At 34.3% G+C, this 21,422-nt stretch overlaps 3 protein-coding genes across 4 annotated transcripts; 2 read left to right on the forward strand and 1 right to left on the reverse strand.

The window, feature by feature from the left end:
- The first annotated feature begins 4,963 nt into the window (after positions 1–4,963).
- Positions 4,964–13,057, forward strand: LOC108209011 (uncharacterized). Of its 2 annotated transcripts, XM_017379687.2 has the most exons (15): positions 4,964–5,125; positions 5,253–5,360; positions 5,487–5,601; positions 5,861–6,519; positions 6,659–6,790; positions 7,254–7,343; positions 7,500–7,620; positions 8,905–9,228; positions 9,739–9,803; positions 10,498–10,672; positions 11,207–11,311; positions 11,405–11,506; positions 11,586–11,759; positions 12,531–12,662; positions 12,746–13,057. In XM_017379687.2, coding segments are annotated over exons 1-15 (2,478 nt in total). In that variant the 5' UTR covers positions 4,964–5,123; the 3' UTR covers positions 12,920–13,057. The 2 variants fall into 2 exon arrangements, with proteins under 2 accessions (XP_017235176.1, XP_017235177.1); XM_017379688.2 differs by lacking the exons at positions 4,964–5,125; positions 5,253–5,360 and having other exon boundaries at positions 5,857–6,519.
- A 1,059-nt stretch (positions 13,058–14,116) lies between these two features.
- On the forward strand, positions 14,117–19,028 carry LOC108209012 (uncharacterized). Its single transcript, XM_017379689.2, has 5 exons — positions 14,117–15,631; positions 15,713–15,789; positions 16,884–16,995; positions 17,525–17,641; positions 18,465–19,028. Exons 1-5 carry the CDS (start codon positions 14,255–14,257, stop codon positions 18,807–18,809), a joined length of 2,028 nt encoding a protein of 675 aa, XP_017235178.1. The 5' UTR covers positions 14,117–14,254; the 3' UTR covers positions 18,810–19,028.
- A 195-nt stretch (positions 19,029–19,223) lies between these two features.
- On the reverse strand, positions 19,224–20,609 carry LOC108209013 (NDR1/HIN1-like protein 13). The gene has a single exon (XM_017379691.2). The coding sequence runs from the start codon at positions 20,456–20,458 to the stop codon at positions 19,280–19,282; it is 1,179 nt and encodes a 392-aa protein (XP_017235180.1). The 5' UTR covers positions 20,459–20,609; the 3' UTR covers positions 19,224–19,279.
- Between the last annotated feature and the right edge of the window lie 813 nt (positions 20,610–21,422).

Genomic DNA, 21,422 nt, shown 5'->3' on the forward strand with positions numbered 1-21,422 from the left:
TTAATTATATTTTTCAGTTTAATTTGTAAATGATCAATTAATTTAATTATAGTCTAAATCATTTTATTTAATTGGTATGTTATATATTGATTGATGACATATAGAAATTATAGTTTTATTATTTTTTTTCCTTTCAACGATGATCACTGAAATCTTAGTTTTTGTGCTTATTGCTCACATTCATGACTTAAAGAATCTATAATATTGTATTGGTACTCATTTAGATAATTAAGTTAGATTTAAATTTGTTCATTTCTATTCAAATATGAATTATATCTATTTTTAGAAATCTAAATCGTGGTTCGAACCCGATTATGTAGAATCTTATTCAATTTTAAATTTATTTAGATAAATAATTAACTTATAGATATTAATCTATCATGTAAACAATATACGAGACTTAAGTGAAATAATAACTTGATCTCAAATAAATAGGCTATTGATTTCCGTAAAAAAAAAAAAATAGGCTATTGATGAAAAGAATATAAATGCAACTGTCTTAATGTATGTGTTTAATGCATTTCAATAAAAGACAAAATATTTGTGTAGCTAAAGTGGTTTGAGTGGTGTGATTGTAATGGAGAGGTCTTGGGTTCGATTCTTATGAATAACATTTTTTTATATGTATGAGGAGGAGTTAGGTTCGGAGTTAGGCTCGGGTTCGGAGCTAGGTAATTTATTTGCTCAGGAGGGAGGCTTGACACGAACCTGTTGGGCTACTATATATATAAGTAGAAGTGTAAAGATAAAAAATGTTTGTTTCTGATATATATTATAAAATAAAAACTAGAAGAAGAGAGAGCTTAGCTGAATATGAGTAATAACAAGAAGATCCTAGTGATTTAGGGATGGACTAGGATAGTGTTGCATTTGGTTTTTCCTCACAGCCCTTATATTTTATATTTGAGTTTAAGATTCCAAATAGTTAAGTTATTGGAGTTGATTTAACAATTATTTTTTTATTTATAGAAGAATTTTATCGATCAACATTTTTGTATATCCATGATATCATTATTATTAATGAGATGGAAGTATATCACCAAACTGAAAAGTGGTTGTTAGCGTGTGTATATATTGTCACAATCCATGTACCAGAAAATCCGTTTGTTGTAACCTATATAATTGGCTTTATTTGACAATTTTTAAAGGAAGTTTTTTTCTACAAGAGATTGCATAAGTTTCCTGAATGTATAATGTAGTTAGCATGTCACAGATCAAATGGATTGTTTAGACTTTAGCAGTTAGCAACTTAGCACCCTTTGCATGACACAAGCTGAGATATTAATCGATGTGTTTAAAGCCGAGAAGTATGAGCAAAGGTTGGCATATTTTTGCAACGCCAACCATTTGTAATATTAGTTGCTTTGAGTGAAAGAATAAACAATTGCCTTTGTCTACTTCCTAATAATTGGAAGATTGGGTTCTAAAATACTTGCTCCCATGATTAAGGTTTTCCTTTCCAAACACAACACAGTGACCGGACAAGACGCCTGTTTGGCAAAACCTTTCTTCTGGGATAAAGAACTTTCTTTCGGAAAGAAGTTCGTACTTAGAAAAAAATAAAGAAATCCTGGTGAGTTTTTTCATACTTGGCAAAAATAATATTTATATTCGGTACTTAATTTTAGAAAATATACATTCACATATTTCTCTGAAACAAGTTCTTCCGTGTAAAATAAAATTAAAATTGCTCATAGAGCGGAGTGAATAGGTATATTATGACTTGATATGACATAAAGTAAACGAGAGAAATGACAATTTAAATGACATTTTAACTAGGTTCGGCTCCTGACTCTAATAATCTACATTTTGGTTCACTACAAGCTTGATAAGAGAATATGTTATTACTAAAAAATTCAATATTTATAAAATAATAATATACTTCACTTTAATCTAATCATTGAAAGTAGCTTGTTGTCATATCTTGCAACTTTTAACTCGACATTGACTTCGTCTTACGATCCGTTTCTTAAAATTCTGAATTTCCCGAGTTCCATTTCTTAATCTTTTTCACTTTATGAACTCTTTGCAATGCAGAAACAATGTCACTAATCCACCCGCTCCCTTATTAAATACTATATAAAATCATCCCTCACTTTGAGTAACTCATTAAAACAATATATAATATAAAAAATAAATTGTTACAACTCAGAATATATATATATATATGGGGTAGCACTCCATAGCATACCTTCTTATATGGAGTTACATAGCACACCATTATAAATATACACATAATATATATTCTATTATATTTTTTATGAAATATAATTGCAAATTTTGATTATTAAACCGAAAATGAAGTTATACAATTTTTTTATTCCAAAGATCATCTAAAATTATGCAATATCTCAACATGATTCTATAACAGAATAATAATCATCCAGAATTATTCTGTTGTAGAATCAGTTTCGAAAATATACTTTTTTTCAACAAATTTTAAGTGTTAAATTACTTAAAATAGATATATTTTATAATATTCTATATTAGAATCACGTTTTATATGTATTCTATAACAGAATTTATAATAAAATTGATGATTTATAATGGCGCACTATGTAACTGGAGTCCCTCTCTGGAATGTTGGCCTATATATATGTATGTATGCATGTATGTAAATATGTTATTAAAATATAAATAATTTATATTATTACAAACATAAATATATTTTATTATTTCAATATCATACAAAAATGAGTTTATTGCAAAACGCACCTCTTTGGATTTCCGAAAAAGCATTTACGGCCTATATTTTACATAATTGCAATTTGCAACCCGCTGGTTCGTTTGGCGCGTCACTTTGCACCCCTTCCGTTAATTTTGACCGTTGACGTTAAAATTCTCAGGGGTAGTTTGGGATTTTTAAAAAAATTAATTTATACCAGATTTTATTTAATTTTTTTAACCCTCTAAATGATATTTTTCGAAAAATCTTAAAGAACGAAAGTTGTAGATAATGAAAAGATCATTTTAAAACATGAAAATTCAGAATTATTGAAATCTTTTTTGTAATTGTTTAATACATTACAAAAAATAGAGATCTTGTAAAAATTCGTAATAAATTCAATAAAATTCGGATTTCGATGATTTTTGATGATTCGGAAAACTGTTTCAATTGCCTATAACTTTCGTTCATGTTGTTTCCTCATATTATGTTTTGAAATATTTTCAAAATAATGTTTACAACTCATTTTTTATTTTAAAATTCAATTAAAGTAGGTTTTATTTAATTCCAAGTTCAAAATAAAATTCGAAAGTTATGGGCAATTTAAAGTGTTGTCCAAGTCATCAAAAATCATTGAAATCCGAAATTAATTGAATTTATTATGAATTTTTACAAGATCTCCATTTTTTGTAATGTATTAAACAATTACAAAAAAAATTTCAATAATTTTGAATTTTATTGTTTTAAAAGGATATTTTCATTATCTACGACTTTCGTTCTTTAAGATTTTTCAAAAAATATCATTTAGAAGGTTAAAAAAATTAAATAAAATCTGGTTATAAATTAATTTTTTTAAAAACCCCAAACTACCCCCTGAGAATTTTAACGTTAAACGTCAAAATTAACGGAAGGGGTGCAAAGTGACGCGCCAAACGAACCAGCGAGTTGCAAAGTGCAATTACGTAAAGTATAGGCCGTAAATGCTTTTTTAAAAATCCAAAAAGGTGCCTTTTGCAATAAACTCTACAAAAATAGATTTTTTTGGCAAGATACAATGTTAGAAAATGTCTCCAAAAATAATGAGATAACTTATTACTACCATCGAAATATAAGTAAAGAAAATAATTCAGTATCATTTTTCCGTTCTTGCTCTTTTTTATTTTTTAACTTCATTCTATTTCCGATACGCAAAGCAAATCGGGTGCTTGCTTTAACAAAAATATATATTCTCGGAATTTAATATTTTAGTCTCTTTTTTTTCGTCAAAAAAGAAAAAATATTTTACTCTTTTTTCTGAAAAGCAGTCTCTTTTTTTCCTTTTAACATTTGAGAAAGAGAGTTTAACACGTATTCAAAGATCCTGACTAGTATATTTTTTGAAATTATTTTAATTATTTTATGAATAAAATTTTTGTATTAAATTTAATTTTGAAATATAAATTTCAATGTAAGTTAAAAAATAGGGAAAATAGATTTTTTTTTCACTGAACTTATTATGTTTTTAGAAACTTGCCACTCAACTAAATTTTTTTTCATTTTAGTCACTGATGTTAGGTTCGGATTTTTTTTTGCCACTAAAGTTAGGTTCGGATTTGATTATTACCATTTTATTAATTCTTTATAGTATTATTAAAATATATTGATAATCCGTAATATTTTGATTATTTTATATATGTCTATCTTTATATATAGTACTTCTATGTACCCAAGATCGTTTATTTTCGGTGATAAGAGTTTGACACGCATTTTACGGTTTCTAAAAGATGTAGTCTCATAAATTATTTTATTTTTTATTCCAAATAAAAATTTAGTGTTTGAATTTTTATATGCGAAGAGAAAATCTCATAAATCGAAGAAAACTGTTACTTACAGTTTTCAGTTGCATTTAGTTGCAACTGAGGTTGCAAATGAAGTTGCAACTGCAGTTGCAAAAGTTGCAACTGCAGTTGCAACTTCATTTGCAACTTTTGCAACCTCATTTGCAACTGTATATAGTTTTCAGTTGCATTTAGTTGCAATCTCATTTTTAAAAAGATCCCAAAAATTATATACTATCACTATGTATTAATGATGCTACAATATGACCAAAAAAATATGCTACAAAAAATTATCACAATGCTAATAATCATATCCGAACCTAAGTTGGTGACTAAAAACAAATCCAAACCTAACATCAGTGACTAAAAGGAAAAAAAATTTAGTTGAGTGACAAGTTTCTAAAAACATAATAAGTTTTGTGGCAAAAAAATCTATTTTCCCTAAAAAATAAAACCGTTAAGCAATGCGACGAGTCTCTTTGAAACCGGCCCACCGATACGAAGGCCCATTTCTTCCGAGCCTGGGGTTAGTTCTGGTTAGGTATTGAGGTTTTAGCCGCGAAGGATTTTGTGAACATCGTTCTGGTGGCCAGTGTTCTTATCATTTTTTTTTTTCTGATTTGCAAGCTTAGCTTTAAATCATGTAAGTATCTTGAGCTTATTCTGATTCTGCTGTGTTTATATTGTTTATATGATGTGTGAATTTGTTTGATTATGAAGCTGCTAATTGTAATTATCATTATTGTTGATTAATGATTTGTGGGGTTCAGGTCTAGAATATGTGTCAAGAGCTTACCGAAGCATGTTAATGAGGATCGACTCAGAGATTTTTTTTCTCAGAAAGGAGAGGTTACGGATGTTAAGATTATTCGCACCAAGTACCCCCTCTCTCTCTCTCTCTCTCTCTCTCTCTCTCTCTCTCTCTCTCTCTCTCTCTCCCTCTCTCCCTCTCTCCCTCATTTTTTAGCTTTAAGAAATAATATGTGTTTTCCTATGTGTTTCAGGGATGGTAAGAGTAGGCAATTTGGTTTTGTGGGCTATCGTAGCGAGAATGAAGCACAACAAGCTTTGAAGTTTTTCAATAACTCTTACTTGGATACTGGCAGGATTACCTGTGAGGTTTGTGCCTCCTTTCTTCTCTATATTTATCTAAGTTCAGTTACTAAATGAACAATAGGGTTATGCTTGAAACTCTTATGTTGAAGAAAATTCATTTGTGCTGAGCAAATACTGAAAAAAATAGTGCATCTTCGAGTCTTTTGAATCTAATACTCCAGAGTCCATATATAGAACAAGCATGTATGGTAAATGTAAACAAAGGTACATTGTTATAGTTTTTTTCTTATGTTAATAAAAAATTGAATTTGCATATAGCCAGACTGCTCGTAAAGTTGGAGATCCGAATATGCCCCTTCCGTGGAGCCAACACTCCCTGAAGAAACAACAGAAATTGTTGGAAGAAAAAAAGCAAACTACTGCTCCTAAATCTTTGAAGGTGAAAAATCCGGAAGAGGAGAACAAAGATAATCAAATTGATGATCCACAACTGAATGAGTTCATCGAGGTCATGCTGCCCCGTTCGAAGGCAAAACTTTGGTCAAATGACACCTCAACAGTTGCTCCCTTGGAACAGAAGAAAGAAGCAAGTAAGAAGAATATTAAAGGAGGTAAAAATAAGAATACAGCAAGCAAGCTAGACGAGACAGACGAGAGTGAAAAGTCATCAGATGGTGAAGCTGTGACTGGCAATTTGGATCCCACTCAAACTGCATCAGATATGGATTACTTTAGAAGTAAAGTTAAGACAGAGTGGTCAGATTCAGAAAGTGACGAGGAGGATAGAGATAACAAACATGGTGTAGACGAAGATATCCAGAGGGAAAAAAACAAGAAGAGTGATATTCTTGAAGAAGATGATTCTAAAGAGGGCAATGAAGAAGCTAAAAGTGATGTGACTGCTGAAGCTGATCATTTGGATGAAAATGAAGATTTTGAGGCTGGTCGTCTTTTTGTCAGAAATCTTCCCTACACTGCCACGTATGATCTCTCCCAAAACTCACAAATTGAAATAATACTTTTCATATGGAATTGGTTTCTGGTTTACAGCTTCCCTTTTTCAGTAACCATTGCAATATACTATCTGTAATTTGCTTTCATGACTTTTTAAATGATTCAGCGAAGATGAGCTGGAAGAGCATTTTAGCAAGTTTGGAAATGTGTCGCAGGTCCATGTTGTGGTCGATAAAGAAACAAAACGGTCAAAAGGATATGCTTATATTCTTTATACGCTTCCAGAATCCGCAAATAGGTGAGTATAGAGTTTCTTCTTTGGTGCTAAATATCGAGCTTTTACTCACAAAACTACATTCTGTAACCCCTTTATACCTTTATTATGAATATCGTTTTTTTTTTAATACTAATATTTTATAGCCAATTCTTGCAATTATGTTTGAATTGCACTTTTATATTGTTCACCACTAAACTTTGGTTTTATTGATATTAGTTTTACTTGCCAAATATTACATCTATAAATCAACTAGCCACGTCGTATGCATTATGCTTCTTATTGATATACCCCCTTCTTGCACAGTTTCACCATTCCTGTACTGTTCAGACATTCATCTCTATTGTGTCTTATATTTGTTAATCAAGACAATGAAAGCTTGTCCCTGTCTCTGATCTTCATAGAAGATTACCTAATATCTTGCTCTTTCTATATCATTTTGCTGTCTATTTTATGGTACAAGTTATATCTAAGTCACTTGATGCAGGGCTTTAGAAGAGCTGGACAACTCAACCTTTCAAGGTCGGTTGATGCATGTTATGCGAGCAAAACACAAAAATCCTCCTGTAAACCAAGAGTAAGTGGTATTGAGATGATTTTGCTCATTTGTGTCTTTTCATGTTTTGTAGCGCTATTCCTCAAAGTAAGAGAGGAGAATTGGAGAAGTTGATTGTTGCAACTTTGAACAAGAATTATTTTGTACTAAAAGAATGATTGAATCTGTACATTGCAGAACTAACGTGCCATCTGATAAATCTAAGACGTTTAAGCAAAAAAGGGTAGAAGAAAGGAGGGAATCAGAAGCTAGTGGAAATACAAAATCATGGAACACTTTGTTTATGCGACATGATACAGTATGTACATGTTCCCTTAGCTTTCCACACTTGAAGATTTTTTCATTCTATAAAACTGCATCACAGTAAGTTTTTCGTACAATGTTATGATTTGTATTTTCTCAAGTTTAGTATCATGAATACAGCATAATCAATCACTTCTGGAAAATGGCTTTGGGATTTCCCAAGTGCAGGGGAAATATAACTTGTAAAGCCGGGCCATAGTTGTGTCTAGCCAAGGGTTAATAGTTTTTAAAGGAGCACGAAGCACTCTTGGGGGGTCAAAGTCAAACCCTGGGGCAAGGTATTTTGATTTAGGTTAGGTTTTGCGAGGCTAGAGTTTTAGAAAATACCTTGGAGGGGAAGCCACTGGGTTCAGATTTTCAAATCTATGCTTAGTTGTTGTGATTGGAGAAAGGTTTGTAATCACGTCAGGATTACTAATGAATGATGAGAAAATGTCTTGGCCTGTTTTATGTCTAGACTTTTTTTTGCTACGAAGAATTAATGGACCATTTCTGCTACAAAAAACTGTTGGTCTTGGTGGTCTATTTTCAATATTTGCATACTATGCAGACCTGATTGTCCTGCCAGTATTGTGTATCGTTTCTGTTTGGTGGAAACCTAACCTTACAACTGAACTAGCTATAACTGTATCATGAGATAAGTTTTAAATAATTATTGCTGAACGGTGCTTTTGTGTAAACTTATGAAATAATCAAGAGCTGGTTTACATTGTAAAAAAGACTGGGCAAAGATAACATCAGACCTGTCATGATTTTTTGTAAAATATATTGGTACTTTTACTTACTAGTGCTTAATAAAATTTTTTTTTGCAAATAATATAAGATACAACCATACCAAATAATACTATCAATTCTCTAGAAAATGGATATTGAATGCCACTATTATTTAGTCATAACTGAATAAATTCCTGTTAGGAAGGACCAGATGATCTTGTAATATAGGACTGTTTGTGCACATTTTGTTGCTTTTACTTATGATGCGTGAAAAGCATTTTATTAATTCCACCCCCACTTCCTACCTATTTCCATATTGTGTGATTTGACCCAGTGTTCAGTACTCAAGTCTTGCAGTAATTTAATGTTCTAAGTTATGAAGTGGGTAATACATTCTTCTCATTTATATGAATCATACTCTCCTTGTCTAATGCATATAGAGGGTACATTCAGATAATTTTAAGTTTTGTACAGTTACATCCTCTGGGATCTGCCTCTTTTATGACATTTTGACAATTTTTTGTTATACTTAATTTTAACTTTTTTTTGTTATACTTGATTTTAGGTTGTTGAGAACATTGCCAGAAAACTTGGAATTAGTAAAAGTGATTTGCTTGATCGAGAAGCAAGTGATCTTGCCGTACGTGTTGCTCTGGGAGAAACTCAAGTGATCGCAGAGACAAAGAAGGCTCTTGTGAATGCTGGAGTTAATGTGGCTTCATTAGAGGAATTTGCTAGTAAAAAAACTGATAACATGAAAAGAAGCAATCATGTTATTATTGTTAAGAATTTGCCTTATGATTCTTCGGAAGGTGAACTAGCTGAAATGTTTAGTAAATCTGGAGGATTAGACAAAATCATAATTCCTCCAACAAAAACGTTGGCACTGGTATTCTTCTCTGTCTTTCAACTTTAAGATATTATCTTAGATTGTTTAGCTTGTATATCATTATACAATAATAAATCTGTATCTTTTAATGAGGAACGGAAGTGAAGAAGTTGTATATATTATATTAATCAGTTATAGTATATTTAGTTTAAAGATGAATAATCTATTTATCTACATGTTTTATAAGTGGGTTTAGTAGACTATTGCATTAAGTAGTTATATATAATAAGCCCAGTTGTTTATGGGCCTTAGTCCGTTGGGTTATTTGATTAGGGTTTCTATTTCCTTTAAAGCATTGTAATCGTCCACATATTATCTTAGCTTTGCTATCTTGTCATGCATCATCTTCTAATATATATTTATTTATTTATATATAACTAATTTGGCTGATATCATCAAACAAATATATTGTTATGGCAACTTTTTTCATTTGAGTGAACTTCCAAATTTAGTGGTTCATATTCAGAGTTGGGAGAATTTCTGACTAACATAATCTTGTGGTTTACACAGGTTATTTTCCTTGAACCAGCTGAAGCACGTTCTGCTTTTAGACGCTTATCTTACAAACGTTACAAGTATGTTACCTATGATTTTGCAGTCTATCATAATTTCTATATACAAGGGTTGATTACAAGTGTGAGCCATATTCTAAGGCCAATCATTCTCTTCTATCCACAGTTTTTATGTTGTGCTGTAATTTTCATGTACTTTTATTATACAAAGAGTCCATCAGATTGGATGTTAGGGGATATAGAGAGAGGGCAGGTGGGGAGAAAAAGTTAAAAAATTCTTCCCAAGTTGAGGTCTAAAACTTTGCTCCCCTTTTTTTGAGTTTGGTTTTAAATTTTAATCTGCATTTGTATGCGACTCTAGCCTCTTGGATATATTATACTTTAGCATCTCATGATAGACCCTGAAGTAGGAGATTTTTTCCCTTCAAAATCTCACTCTTTGCTGACGTGGAATATTTTGCGCATGTAAAGATGTCTTCATTAAAAAGGTCGTGGTACTATTTTACAGTTATTTTACTGCTTAGAATATTTAAATGACACATTGATCTTCTGGAGAATGTGCATCACATATTGAAAGCTAAATGTATAATTTACGCGTTGGAGGCTTCTCTCACTCTAACAAATGTCTGGGTCAAATTACAAAAGATTGTGCACTTTGAGCCAGTACCTACATAATTTATTACAATAAACTCTCACCACCTCTGGACATCAGTACTTGTCATTTTAGGAGAAATTGCTTATGATTTTGTTAATGCAGGGATGCTCCTCTATATCTGGAATGGGCACCGGCAAATATATTAAACCCAACATCAGCATCTCTAAGTGATGCAAACGATTCTGTCATTATCGAGGAACAGAATGCGAAGCGGGGTTTTCTAGAACAGCACGTGAATGGAACTGCAGATATGGATATAGATCCGGACCGAGTTGAGGTGTGGCGTTATGTGTCCTGTTTGTGCACTAAATAGTTGTTTGCTCACATAAGCATCCTTCTCTCAATATTTTAAATTGCCACACTGAGGTCATGGGTGCCATGATTGGTTTCATCTTGATCCAACAGCCACCTCTCCTCCCATCCTCAATTATAGTTATATATTAAGATGCCCATGATGCACCAGAAAATGTATATAGAAAAACACATATGTTGGCCGTAACCATACTGAACTGCATGATTCCAATTGCACATACTTGTTTTTGGATTGTGCTATGTTTTTACTTTGTGTCGGATTATAAAAGTTGCCAAGTTCTTCAAACCGTTGCTCATCTATAGTTTTGTTTTAATTACCAAAATACATGTTGACCACGCATGTAGTAGGTCACATATTAATATTTTAGTTACTATTGTATGGAGCTTTCCACGTGCAGTGGAACATATATATTGCAATTGTTATCATCACCGCATGGTTTTCCTCTTTCTCATGCTGGGTGTCTACATTCTCATTAACTGCTTGTTTTTCTTCTTACAGTCACGGTCACTATTCGTGAAGAACCTGAACTTCAAAACATCTGATGAGAGTTTGAAAAAATATTTTAGTGAACATGTGAAGGAAGGGAGAATACTCAGTGTCAGGGTAATTCTTTTGATCCAGTACTTAATATTTTATTGGACTTTAGAGCACATTCTTCTGAACTTCTCTGTTATCACTTTTGTGTACGATATGCAGGTCAAGAAGCACGTGAAAAATGGGAAGAATGTCTCCATGGGTTTTGGTTTTGTAGAATTTGATTCTGTTGATACAGCAACAAATGTTTGCAAGGATTTACAGGTTAGAAATTATTCTGCATATTCATAGCAGCTGAAGCAATTCAAGCAATATTGATCAGTTGTATTATTCTCTGTTTCAGGGATCTGTTCTGGATGGGCATGCTCTTATACTGCAACGTTGTCATGGTAAGAAGGATGAGCAGACTCTGAAAAAAGTTCAGAAGGATCACAGTTCAACAAAGTTAATTGTGAGAAATGTAGCTTTTGAGGCAACAGAGAAAGAGCTCAGACAGTTATTTAGTCCATTTGGCCAGGTAATCATAATTTTGAATTACTTTTTTGCTAATCTATTAATAACAAAGCTTTTTTCTACCCCCTTTTTAATTCTAGTGAAAGTGTTAATATCAAGAGTCAATGAGAGAAATTAAGATTAGAGGGCAAGTTAAAACACGAAGCTGTTAGTCCAGAGGTGAATAGCATTACAAAATTATTATAAAGAAATATTCAGTTGCAATGTCCATATGCTTCTTTAGCTGGTGCTGCAACAGTAATTTGTACCTTATATTGATTTCAAATCACCGGCATCAGTTGATTCGGAGAAAAGAATATTAACTGTCTTTATAAACATTGCACTACAATTGCAGGAGCGTTACCTGACTACTAGGGTATATTATACTTAATAGGCTAATAGGTTTAGTACTTCGAATATCTGTTTTGAAGCTGATCATTGTTATAATTAACCTGATGTGACAAATTGCTAAAGTGGATGTTATGAGCTAGATAGAGTTGCAGAATATATTCCCAAAGTAATTATATATTAAGATAACTTTTAAGTTATTGTCAGGAATCTTTGCCACCGAAGAGAAGCGGCAAGGGCTGAATCTGAGTCCACATGTTTTCTTTTTTTATATAAAAAATCCCCTCTCTTCACATTATGTCATTTACAGTTAATCAAAATGATGCCTTTCGTCACCATGTTCTACTTCGTGTTCACGTACTGACTAATTGATAAACCTTTTCTATAATCAGCTCAAATGACCATTTTTTTAAATATAATATGTTTGGTTGCCCTTTTTTTTTTGCAGATTAAGAGCTTAAGGCTTCCAATGAAGTTCGGAAATCACAGAGGCTTTGCTTTCGTGGAGTATGTAACAAAGAAGGAGGCCCAGAGTGCACTTGAAGCTCTTTCAAACACCCATCTATATGGGCGTCATCTGGTAAAGATACTTGCATGTTTCTTGAACTATGTACCTGCTCATGTCCATCAATATTTATCTCATATCACCTGCCCAACTTTCAGGTCTTGGAGAGAGCTAAGGAAGGTGAGAGTTTAGAGGAATTGCGTGCGAGAACTGAAGCTCAGTTTACAAATGAACAAAATGGTTTTCAAAATCCAACTAAACTGTCAAAAAAAAGGAAAAGTATGGCTGCTTTGGATGAAGGTAGTTTTAAATTTGGAAGAATTGTGGATTAATTTACTACATTTCACGTTATATGTAAAGTAATATTTTTACCAGTGTGTTGTCAACTTTTGATATTATAAATTTGTTGATTAGCAAATTTTTCTATGTTGGGAGCAATTTGGAGTTCTTTATATATTACTTTTTTCAAACATGGAGTATATTATAACTCAAGTTAGATGTCAGTTTTACACATTAGTAAATCCGTCTTTTGGAATCTGATTAAATTATGGTGGTAATATAAGAACATGGCTGTTTTAGGTGAATGTGGGTATGATTTGTAATATATTATATAGTGAATAACTCAAATACAGTTCATGTCATTCATTGCCGACGGTATGATGCAATTCTATCAATATGCAAGTATATTGACCGGTCTGTATAGACTTATAGTGATTGATGCCAGTTTATATCAATTGATCCTAGTTTTCTTAGGGAGATCCAAATTGGTATGGTGGATGCCCTGACTTGGACACACTGGAGTATTCATATGACTACACGAGGATCATTAGTAATTGATGGGGATCACCATGAAATATGAATAGTAATTTGTATATCGAATAATAGAGCATCTTTCAAGTTTTATAGACTCTTTATTAACGGATAATTCAGATGACAACATGTTGCACAACTTATATCACAATGTTATAATTTGTGGAGTTGGCCTCTGGCAAGAAAGTAGATTGGGTTAGACAAGGCGGAGGAAAGCGGGATATATTAATTTCCATATTATGAAAAATTATTGTTTTTAAAAAGGTTTGAAATAGCATGAATTGAGTGGATATCCAAAAAATGAAGTGTATGGAAATTATATTATAAAAATTTATTTTGTTTTAGAAAATTTGAAATGTAAAGAGTTAGGACTTAGGACAGACGTTTTCTAAAAAAAAACTGTTTCCTTAAATTATAAGAGGGAAAGATACAACTTATGGTTGTATTTTAAGAAGAGCTCGTTAATATAATTATTTAGGTTCTATTAATAATTTTTCCACTAAACAATTTTCATATTTTAAAAAATTAATAACAGAAACCTGATAAAACAGAAAATAAGTATATATTGGGGATTTAATTGCAACAAAATTCCATGAAGATATTAAACAACCTTTTTTTTATCACCAATTTTAATATGTATTATCATCAAAACTATGTTAAACACGAATTTATGTGTGTTTTTTTTGTAATTGTATGCCATCAAAATACACACGCTATAAAATAATCCTTCTAAGTTGATTAGAAGTCAGAATTATGATCTCCTCAACACTCCTTCAATTCTTTATTTATCTCATCAATTGATGATGCTTCTTTCATATCACTAATAATTACATTCAACTAAATTGATTTACTTTGTAATGTCAAACACCGGCGACGACGCCGTCCTAAGCGACGTCGACGACGAAAATCCGGTGCCAATCGAAGCGACATTCACGTCACCGCAAGACGACAAATTTCAACAGCTTCTAGCGGAGCTCGATCGCGAGCGTCAATCGCGGCAAGCTCTAGAAGCATCCAAATCCGACTTACAAACTTCATTCAATCGGTTGAAATCATTAGCTCACGACGCGATTAAGAAGCGCGACGAGAGTAATCGATTAAAAGACGAAGCTTTGAAATCGAATGATCAGTTGAAAATCCAGTTACAGGAGTTAGTGAAACATAGAGATGAGGTTTTTAAGGAGTTTAACGAGAAGTGTGATGAGGCTTGTAAGGCGAAAGAGACGTTAAAATCGGAAGTTGAGACTGCAGCTCAAATGATGTTGAATGGAATCGAGGCGATTTCGGAGAAAGTTAGTGGCTTTAAGGAGTTTAGAGTAGGTGGATTGCCTAGGTCTCAGAAGTATACTGGATTGCCTGCTGTTGCGTATGGTGTTATGAAGCGGACGAATGAGATTGTCGAGGAGATGATTAGGCAGGTTCAGGTGATTGGGAAGGAGAGGGATGAGGCGCGTGAATTGATTGAGCAGAGGAATTTTGAGATTGCTATTGAGGTTTCGGAGCTTGAATCGAGGATTGATGGATTGAAAGAAGAGGTCTCGAAGAAGAGTAGTGTTGTGGAGGATTTGGAGAAGTTGTTGGGTGAGAAGGATAAGAAGTTGTGTGATGTGGAAAGAGGGATGTCGATGAAGTTAGGTTTGGCGGAGAAAGAGTTGGAGGGGTTGAGGATGTGTTTTAGTGAGAGTGAGGATAAGTTGAAGAATTTGGAGACGAAGATGGAGTTGCAAAGACCTTTGTTTGTTGATCAGTTGAATTATGTTGCGAAAATACATGATCAGATTGATAATGTAATTAAGTTAGTGGATGCTGATAAGGTGGATCACTCAGAGTTGGCGGAGTCTTTGTTTCTGCCTAAAGAAACTGATATGGAGGAGAATATTCGTGCTTCTTTAGCAGGAATGGTATCGATACATGAATTAGGTAGAATTGTTGTTGAGAAAATAAAGCAGTTAGTGGAGGAGAGGAGTATTGAAGTGAACAGGCTAAATCAGACAGTTTCTCGTTTAATGAAGGAGAAAGAGTATACCGGAACCTTGCTAAGAAGTGCTTTATCTAAAAGAGTGTCATCGGATTTGTCTTCTGAAACAAATGAACTCTTCAAAGTTGCGGAGAAAGGATTAAAAGCGGCTGGTATCAAGTATAAGTTCAGTAATCATCTGGCAGATGGAAATGTACTGGCTTTGAATGATGAGGCAGGCACTGTGGTTGCGGAGGATGATGAGATATATACTTTGGTAAGCGGTTCTTAGGTTTTACATGGATCTTGAAATCATGTGTTTATTGGCTAAGAGGTGATATTAATATGCTCTATGCAGGCGGGTGCACTGGAGAATATTATCAAGCAATCCCAGCTCGAAATCATTGAGCTAAAGCACACTATTGATGAACAAAGGTACCTCCCTTCTACTAATATTATAGCTCAAGATGACTTGATGTAACAATTTTTCTGGATCATCAGTACTAAATTACTGATAGTATGTAAATTGTAACATGAAACTTTTTAGTTTACAGTACTATATTTCAGACTTATTTACATTTGCATTCTGCATCCCTTATCTTTGGACTAAATGCACTATGAACTAGTAGTTTGGCTAAAAATACTTTGTACCCTGTAACTTCATCCCTCCACAATTTGGACCAGTTAGATGTTTTTCTGTCTTGTTTGCATGCTAATGTTAGTCAATGTAGGGTAGTGAAGACATTAGACATTGGAACTGAAAAATTTGTTGCACCCTCTTAAATATTATTATTAATGGTCAACCCTCTGAAAGCTGCCCTTAATTTAGCCTTAATAATTACATATAAGAGGTCTTTTCCCATAATTTTTCAGTTCAAATGTGTTAAATACGAGTACCTTTAATTGACTAACGTTAACAGTCAAACAAGATGGAAAGATGTCTAACAGGTGGCAAGATTTAAAGTTGTGGGCACAAAGAATTTGTAGCCAAAGTACTGGGTCCATATTGCATTTAGCCAAAATCTAAGGGATGCAAAATGTAAATAAGTCTATATTTTAGTATATAACATGAGAGTACATAGTATGTTATGAAACCATTGCTTTTGTCCTGTTCTTGGGAAGGATGCTTACCCAGCTACAACACGAATTTAAAATGGTGACTATCTGTAGAATATTCCTAACACAAGCTTTGATTATGGATTTTCACACACTAAAGAACATAAATTAATAAATTATGACTTAGTAATACTATACTTCACTTAAACCTGTATTTTTTTTAATAATGCCTCCGAATATATATATATATTGTAGATGCAGTATTTGGCTGTCAGTCTTAAATGTGATGAGACTAAACAGTTAGCGTAGGAATATGGTCTCCATCGTGTTGCCATGGTGTGGGCATGTCTATGTATCACTTCACACATGCCACTTCACAATTCACATTTACGTTGAGTATTCTTCTCGAAAATCCCCATACTGTATACGCTGCTAACAGTGGTTATATTTGTTTTTTATTTTACAAAACTAAGGCAAGAGACAAATTTACTCAGACAGCAATATGATGCTCAAGCTCAGGAGCTCATTCAAAGAAAACAAGATGTGGAGGAACTTGAAGAGAAAGAGAAAACTGCAAAGGAAAATGTAAGTCTTATCTTCGCATGTGTGTGTGTGTGTGTTGCTTTTTTGATGTTTCCGAGAGTATGTTGTTGCATTATAATTTCTCCTTTTCAGTTGCTTAGCTTTTAATCGAGAAGTCCGTTTGAACTTTATAATGATACTATAACTTTTACATATTCAACGACATAGATTTTAACACAGTGTTGTGTTATAAATTAGATGTAACTTTTGATTTTGGGCACACATATTAGGTGCATTTGACCACATATTTCTGCAGAAAAAAATTGATTTTTTTTTTGTAAATAAAAAAAAATTCAAATTTTTTATTTACAAAAATAAATTTCAACTTTTTTTTGTACATAATTATGTGGTAATGCACCTTAGCATACATGCCAAAAGTCGAAGGGGACATCTAATTTGTGCTGGAACATAAAAGTAGTAATTAGTAATAGTTTAACTACTTGTTTTGCATCATTCCTTCGGGGTTGCTTGGTCATTATAATATATGGAGGTAATTAATTTATATTTGATGATTATTACTTGCATGTTTTAGGTTGAAGGGCTTATGATGGACATTGCCGTAGCTGAAGAAGAAATTACACGATGGAAAGTAGCTGCACAACAAGAAGCTGATGCAGGCAAAGCCATCGAACATGATTTTGTGGCACAGGTATATAATGGAAATGGTTACAGAACCTCTCTCTATAAGGAGAATTTTAGTATCTTTGTGGTGGTGCTACACTTCTGAGTACTTCGTCTCCTTTGTCATTCTATGATTGATTAAAAACACTAATATGCATTACCTAAAGCAAGTTAGCACAAGGCGAGATAAATTATACATAATTAGAAGTAGATAGTGTAGCAATAACTGTTTCTCTATTCAGTAGTTGTCAGCAGATTTGACTGAAAAATGGAAGTGATATGCACTTCTAAATTAATCGTATTATCAAACGGTTTATACCGGGATAGCTGCCAAGTTTTCATGAATTTATTTTAGGCTATCAATAAATTTGATTTTTGGTTTGTCTATCCCTATATCTTTTGGGCCGGATATTCCACTCCACTTATATTTGCGGGTCCTTATTAAGAAGCCGAGGTAAAAACCTCATCAATCATCATAAGCAATAGAAAATCTATCCATTTCACAGTTAGAGTTAGATTTGAGTGTCTGTTTTATGTTTCTATACGTGTAAGATGCCAAGACTCAAATTGTGATACTAGTTAGTTACAATATGAATTAACAATATCTGTTAGTTTTTGGACTTTTTAACTATTTGAGGTAATGCCTTATATACAGTATTAAAATTGAGTATGTACATCAGATTTGGATCTTATAATCTTACAAACATATTGCATAATGCAAATCGCAAGGCATTTCGAGGAACAATCTATGTCCCCCCCCCCCCCACCCCCCACCCCCCACCCCCCACCCCAAGTATGAGTCGCAGTTTTGGAGTTTCGAGGTGTTGTATTTACCTGTGTCATTCTTGCAGTTATTAGTTGTTCGCCAGGAACTTAAAGAGGCAAATCAAGCTGTAATAGAGTTGGAGAATAAACTTAAATTTAAGGAAGAAACAGCAAATGCTGCCATGGCAGCACGAGATGCAGCTGAGAAATCATTGACTTTGGCTGATTTGAGGTCTTCTAGACTTAGAGACAAGGTGGAGGAGCTAACTTGTCAGCTTGAAACACACGAAAACCCGAGGTCTGTTCTAAGTAGACCAAGATATGTATGTTGGCCATGGGAATGGCTTGGCCTGAACTTTGTGGGATTTCCCTTGCTTGATACACGTCAACAAAGTTCTAATGAAATGGAACTATCTGAGCCTCTTGTGTAGCTGTACATATTGCATCCCTTCTTCTTTTTTTCTTTTTTTATGTGAATTATTCATTAAATTTCCTCTCTCAATGTGAATATAACTTGTAGAACCTGTAGGTGGGGGTGGGGGGGCATGTCCAATTTTCAGGGTTCCGTTTCTGACGGAACATTGATCAAGTGAACTCTACATGCATGACTACGAGGCAGAGTTAGGTATTGTGTTTATTTTTTGTTTTCAGCCTCGCTCACACCCTTTTGGTTTGATGAACCTTATAGTTATAATCAGAATTCTATGTCTTGTCATAGGTCACATATATCTCAGTTGATCGGTGTAGCATACCCATTTTTTAAACAGCAAATAAAACTATAACAGAAAATAGGTTTTAAATTAACAAATGGCAATGATAACTTGGCAAAAAAAGAAAAGACAAACGATATCAAAAACCTCATTTCTAGATGATGAAACAAGAAACGGATCTCTCACAATAGCTACCGTTTGGTATAGCAAGTCTTTGCCACCAAAACTCCAGTGGGAGGGCCTGTCAAAACAATACTACAGTGACCATATAACGAATATGAATACTTGAGGACATTACCCAACTTAGATTTTGCTTTGAACAGACCCTTAATATCAAATTGGACTTTGCCACTTGCGATTTGCTTCTTGAGCTTTTGGCTATGTACAGGAGAAAGCCTAACCTGGCTTGTTACCATATGAACACTTGCAAGATGATATTGTTGCCTTCTCACATGAAAATGATCAATATACCTTGTGGCAATAGGAATTCCATCAAAATACAGATTGATTATGATGTGCTTGAAGTTGACATTCACTTTCTTGTTTGGGTTTGTGAAGTTGGCCAAAAAAGTTATATCTGCATTAAGGAGATAGCCCATGTCAAGATATGCTGCATTCAGGGTTGCTCCTGCTACATCGAACTTCGGGCTTTTTGGATGGTATGCGAGATATATTATGAGAACAATGAGGCCTACTAGGATGATTATGATCCAGAAAATTGCACAGAGGATGGCAATGCACCATGTAAAAGGCTTAGTTTTGCGAGGTGGTGGAATTCTCTGAACTGAGGATTGCTGATGTTGCGGGCCTGCTGGATGACCTAAGCGTGGTGGCGGTTGGTTTGGTTGTGTTGGTGAGGCTCCAACGGAGAGTTGAGTGTCGCGAGGTTGACGTTGGGGACGTGGCTGTGACAGAGGAGTGTGGAGGTCAGGACCGAGATGTGACCTTGTGGGATCAGACAGGAGGCCAGCACCATGTTGCGCCTTTGGTCGTTTTTGACGCTTTGGTCGTGTTTGTGGCTGTGGAGCCAATTCAAAGGTGGGACCGGATGGGGGCCGTGCTTGGGGCTGTGCAGGGAGTTCATGACTGGGATGGAGCTGTGACCGCGGGGGCTGATGCTGTTGAGTCGGTGGCTGTGAGGGAAGAAAATGTGGGTTGGTGACAGACCCTGCTGTCTGCGGTTGGTTTTGTGGTTGCAAGTGTCGAATACGGGGATTCGGGTTGGTGACAGACCCTGGTGGCTGCAGTTGGTTTTGTGGTTGCAAATAGGGAACACGGGGATTCGGGTTGGTGACAGACTCTGGTGGCTGCGGCTGGTTTAGTGGTTGCACGGGGAGAAAATGAGGGTTCGTCTCGCGTGTGCGATACATTGGTTTTCGTAGGTTGTACGTTTGTGGCTGACAAGCAGAAGCAAGGTTTTGTGCAAGAATGCATATTGTTATATGGCAAAGTAATGCTTTGTGTGGAGAATGGCTTGAAGACAAGTGCAAAGTAGAACCCAAGTGAGAGGCAAAGAATCAGGACATGATTAGGAGCAGAGGGCAAGTATTCGTGATTCTTTTCCTTTTTGGTATTAATGTACATTATTTGAAACAGAACCACGAGTCAGTGTTTACCATAAGCCTGCCTAGTGTGCTCTTTTATTTGCTCGTCTACAGCAACCATAGTAAACTGCTTCCTAAATTGGATGGCCTCATCATTTGATATCTGAATACCAAGTGTGGCCGGATTTTTCCTCCGCTTTTAAAAAAAATGGATGCCGTCATTGGCGGAGCCAGGACCAAATATATAAAGGGACACCATAACCCTGATCACATAGTTCAGCTGGGACACCTGTTAATAATACATGTGAGACCCACAAAATATAACTGTTATTTTAAAAGTTGCAGGGGCACGAGCCCCTAGGTGTCCTCATGTGGCACCGCCACTGGATGCCGTCAACTCTCGTTAACAATATGCAGTAAATTATTAAAAATTAAATAATAAATTTCAAGTTCGTGGCTAAAATTTCTAATTTTCGCAAGATCTTAGCTGATAACTAATATTTTGTGAAATTTTGTCATGGTAGCTCACCTCAGGCCTCAGGGCTCAGAGTAAAAGTGAAATTCCATGTCCCCTGTAGTCTTGGAATGGCCTGGCGTGATCAAAATTCAAATAGATTAATACGTTGTTGGAATTTTCTCGACTATCAATATTCAATGGTATCTCTCTCTCTTCGTGTACACAATGTGGTGATGGATCGAGTCTTGTCAAAGATAAAATAGACGTATTTAATTATCAAAAATAAAATACTCTCTCAACTAGGCATTACCCAGAAAAAGGCCGAGAAACATT

Source organism: Daucus carota, chromosome 2 (genome assembly GCF_001625215.2).
Source record: "Daucus carota subsp. sativus chromosome 2, DH1 v3.0, whole genome shotgun sequence".
NCBI lineage: Eukaryota > Viridiplantae > Streptophyta > Magnoliopsida > Apiales > Apiaceae > Daucus > Daucus carota.

Bases quoted from the DNA above. Each gene is read 5' to 3' on its own strand.
- LOC108209011 (XM_017379687.2), top strand. The intron at 6,520-6,658 runs GTATGATCTCTC...TAAATGATTCAG, and splicing joins AATCTTCCCTACACTGCCAC to CGAAGATGAGCTGGAAGAGC. The intron at 9,804-10,497 runs GTATGTTACCTA...TTGTTAATGCAG, and splicing joins TTATCTTACAAACGTTACAA to GGATGCTCCTCTATATCTGG.
- LOC108209012 (XM_017379689.2), top strand. From the start codon at position 14,255: ATGTCAAACACCGGCGACGACGCCGTCCTAAGCGACGTCGACGACGAA. The intron at 15,790-16,883 runs GTACCTCCCTTC...TACAAAACTAAG, and splicing joins CACACTATTGATGAACAAAG to GCAAGAGACAAATTTACTCA. The intron at 17,642-18,464 runs GTATATAATGGA...TCATTCTTGCAG, and splicing joins AACATGATTTTGTGGCACAG to TTATTAGTTGTTCGCCAGGA.
- LOC108209013 (XM_017379691.2), bottom strand. From the start codon at position 20,458: ATGTATCGCACACGCGAGACGAACCCTCATTTTCTCCCCGTGCAACCA.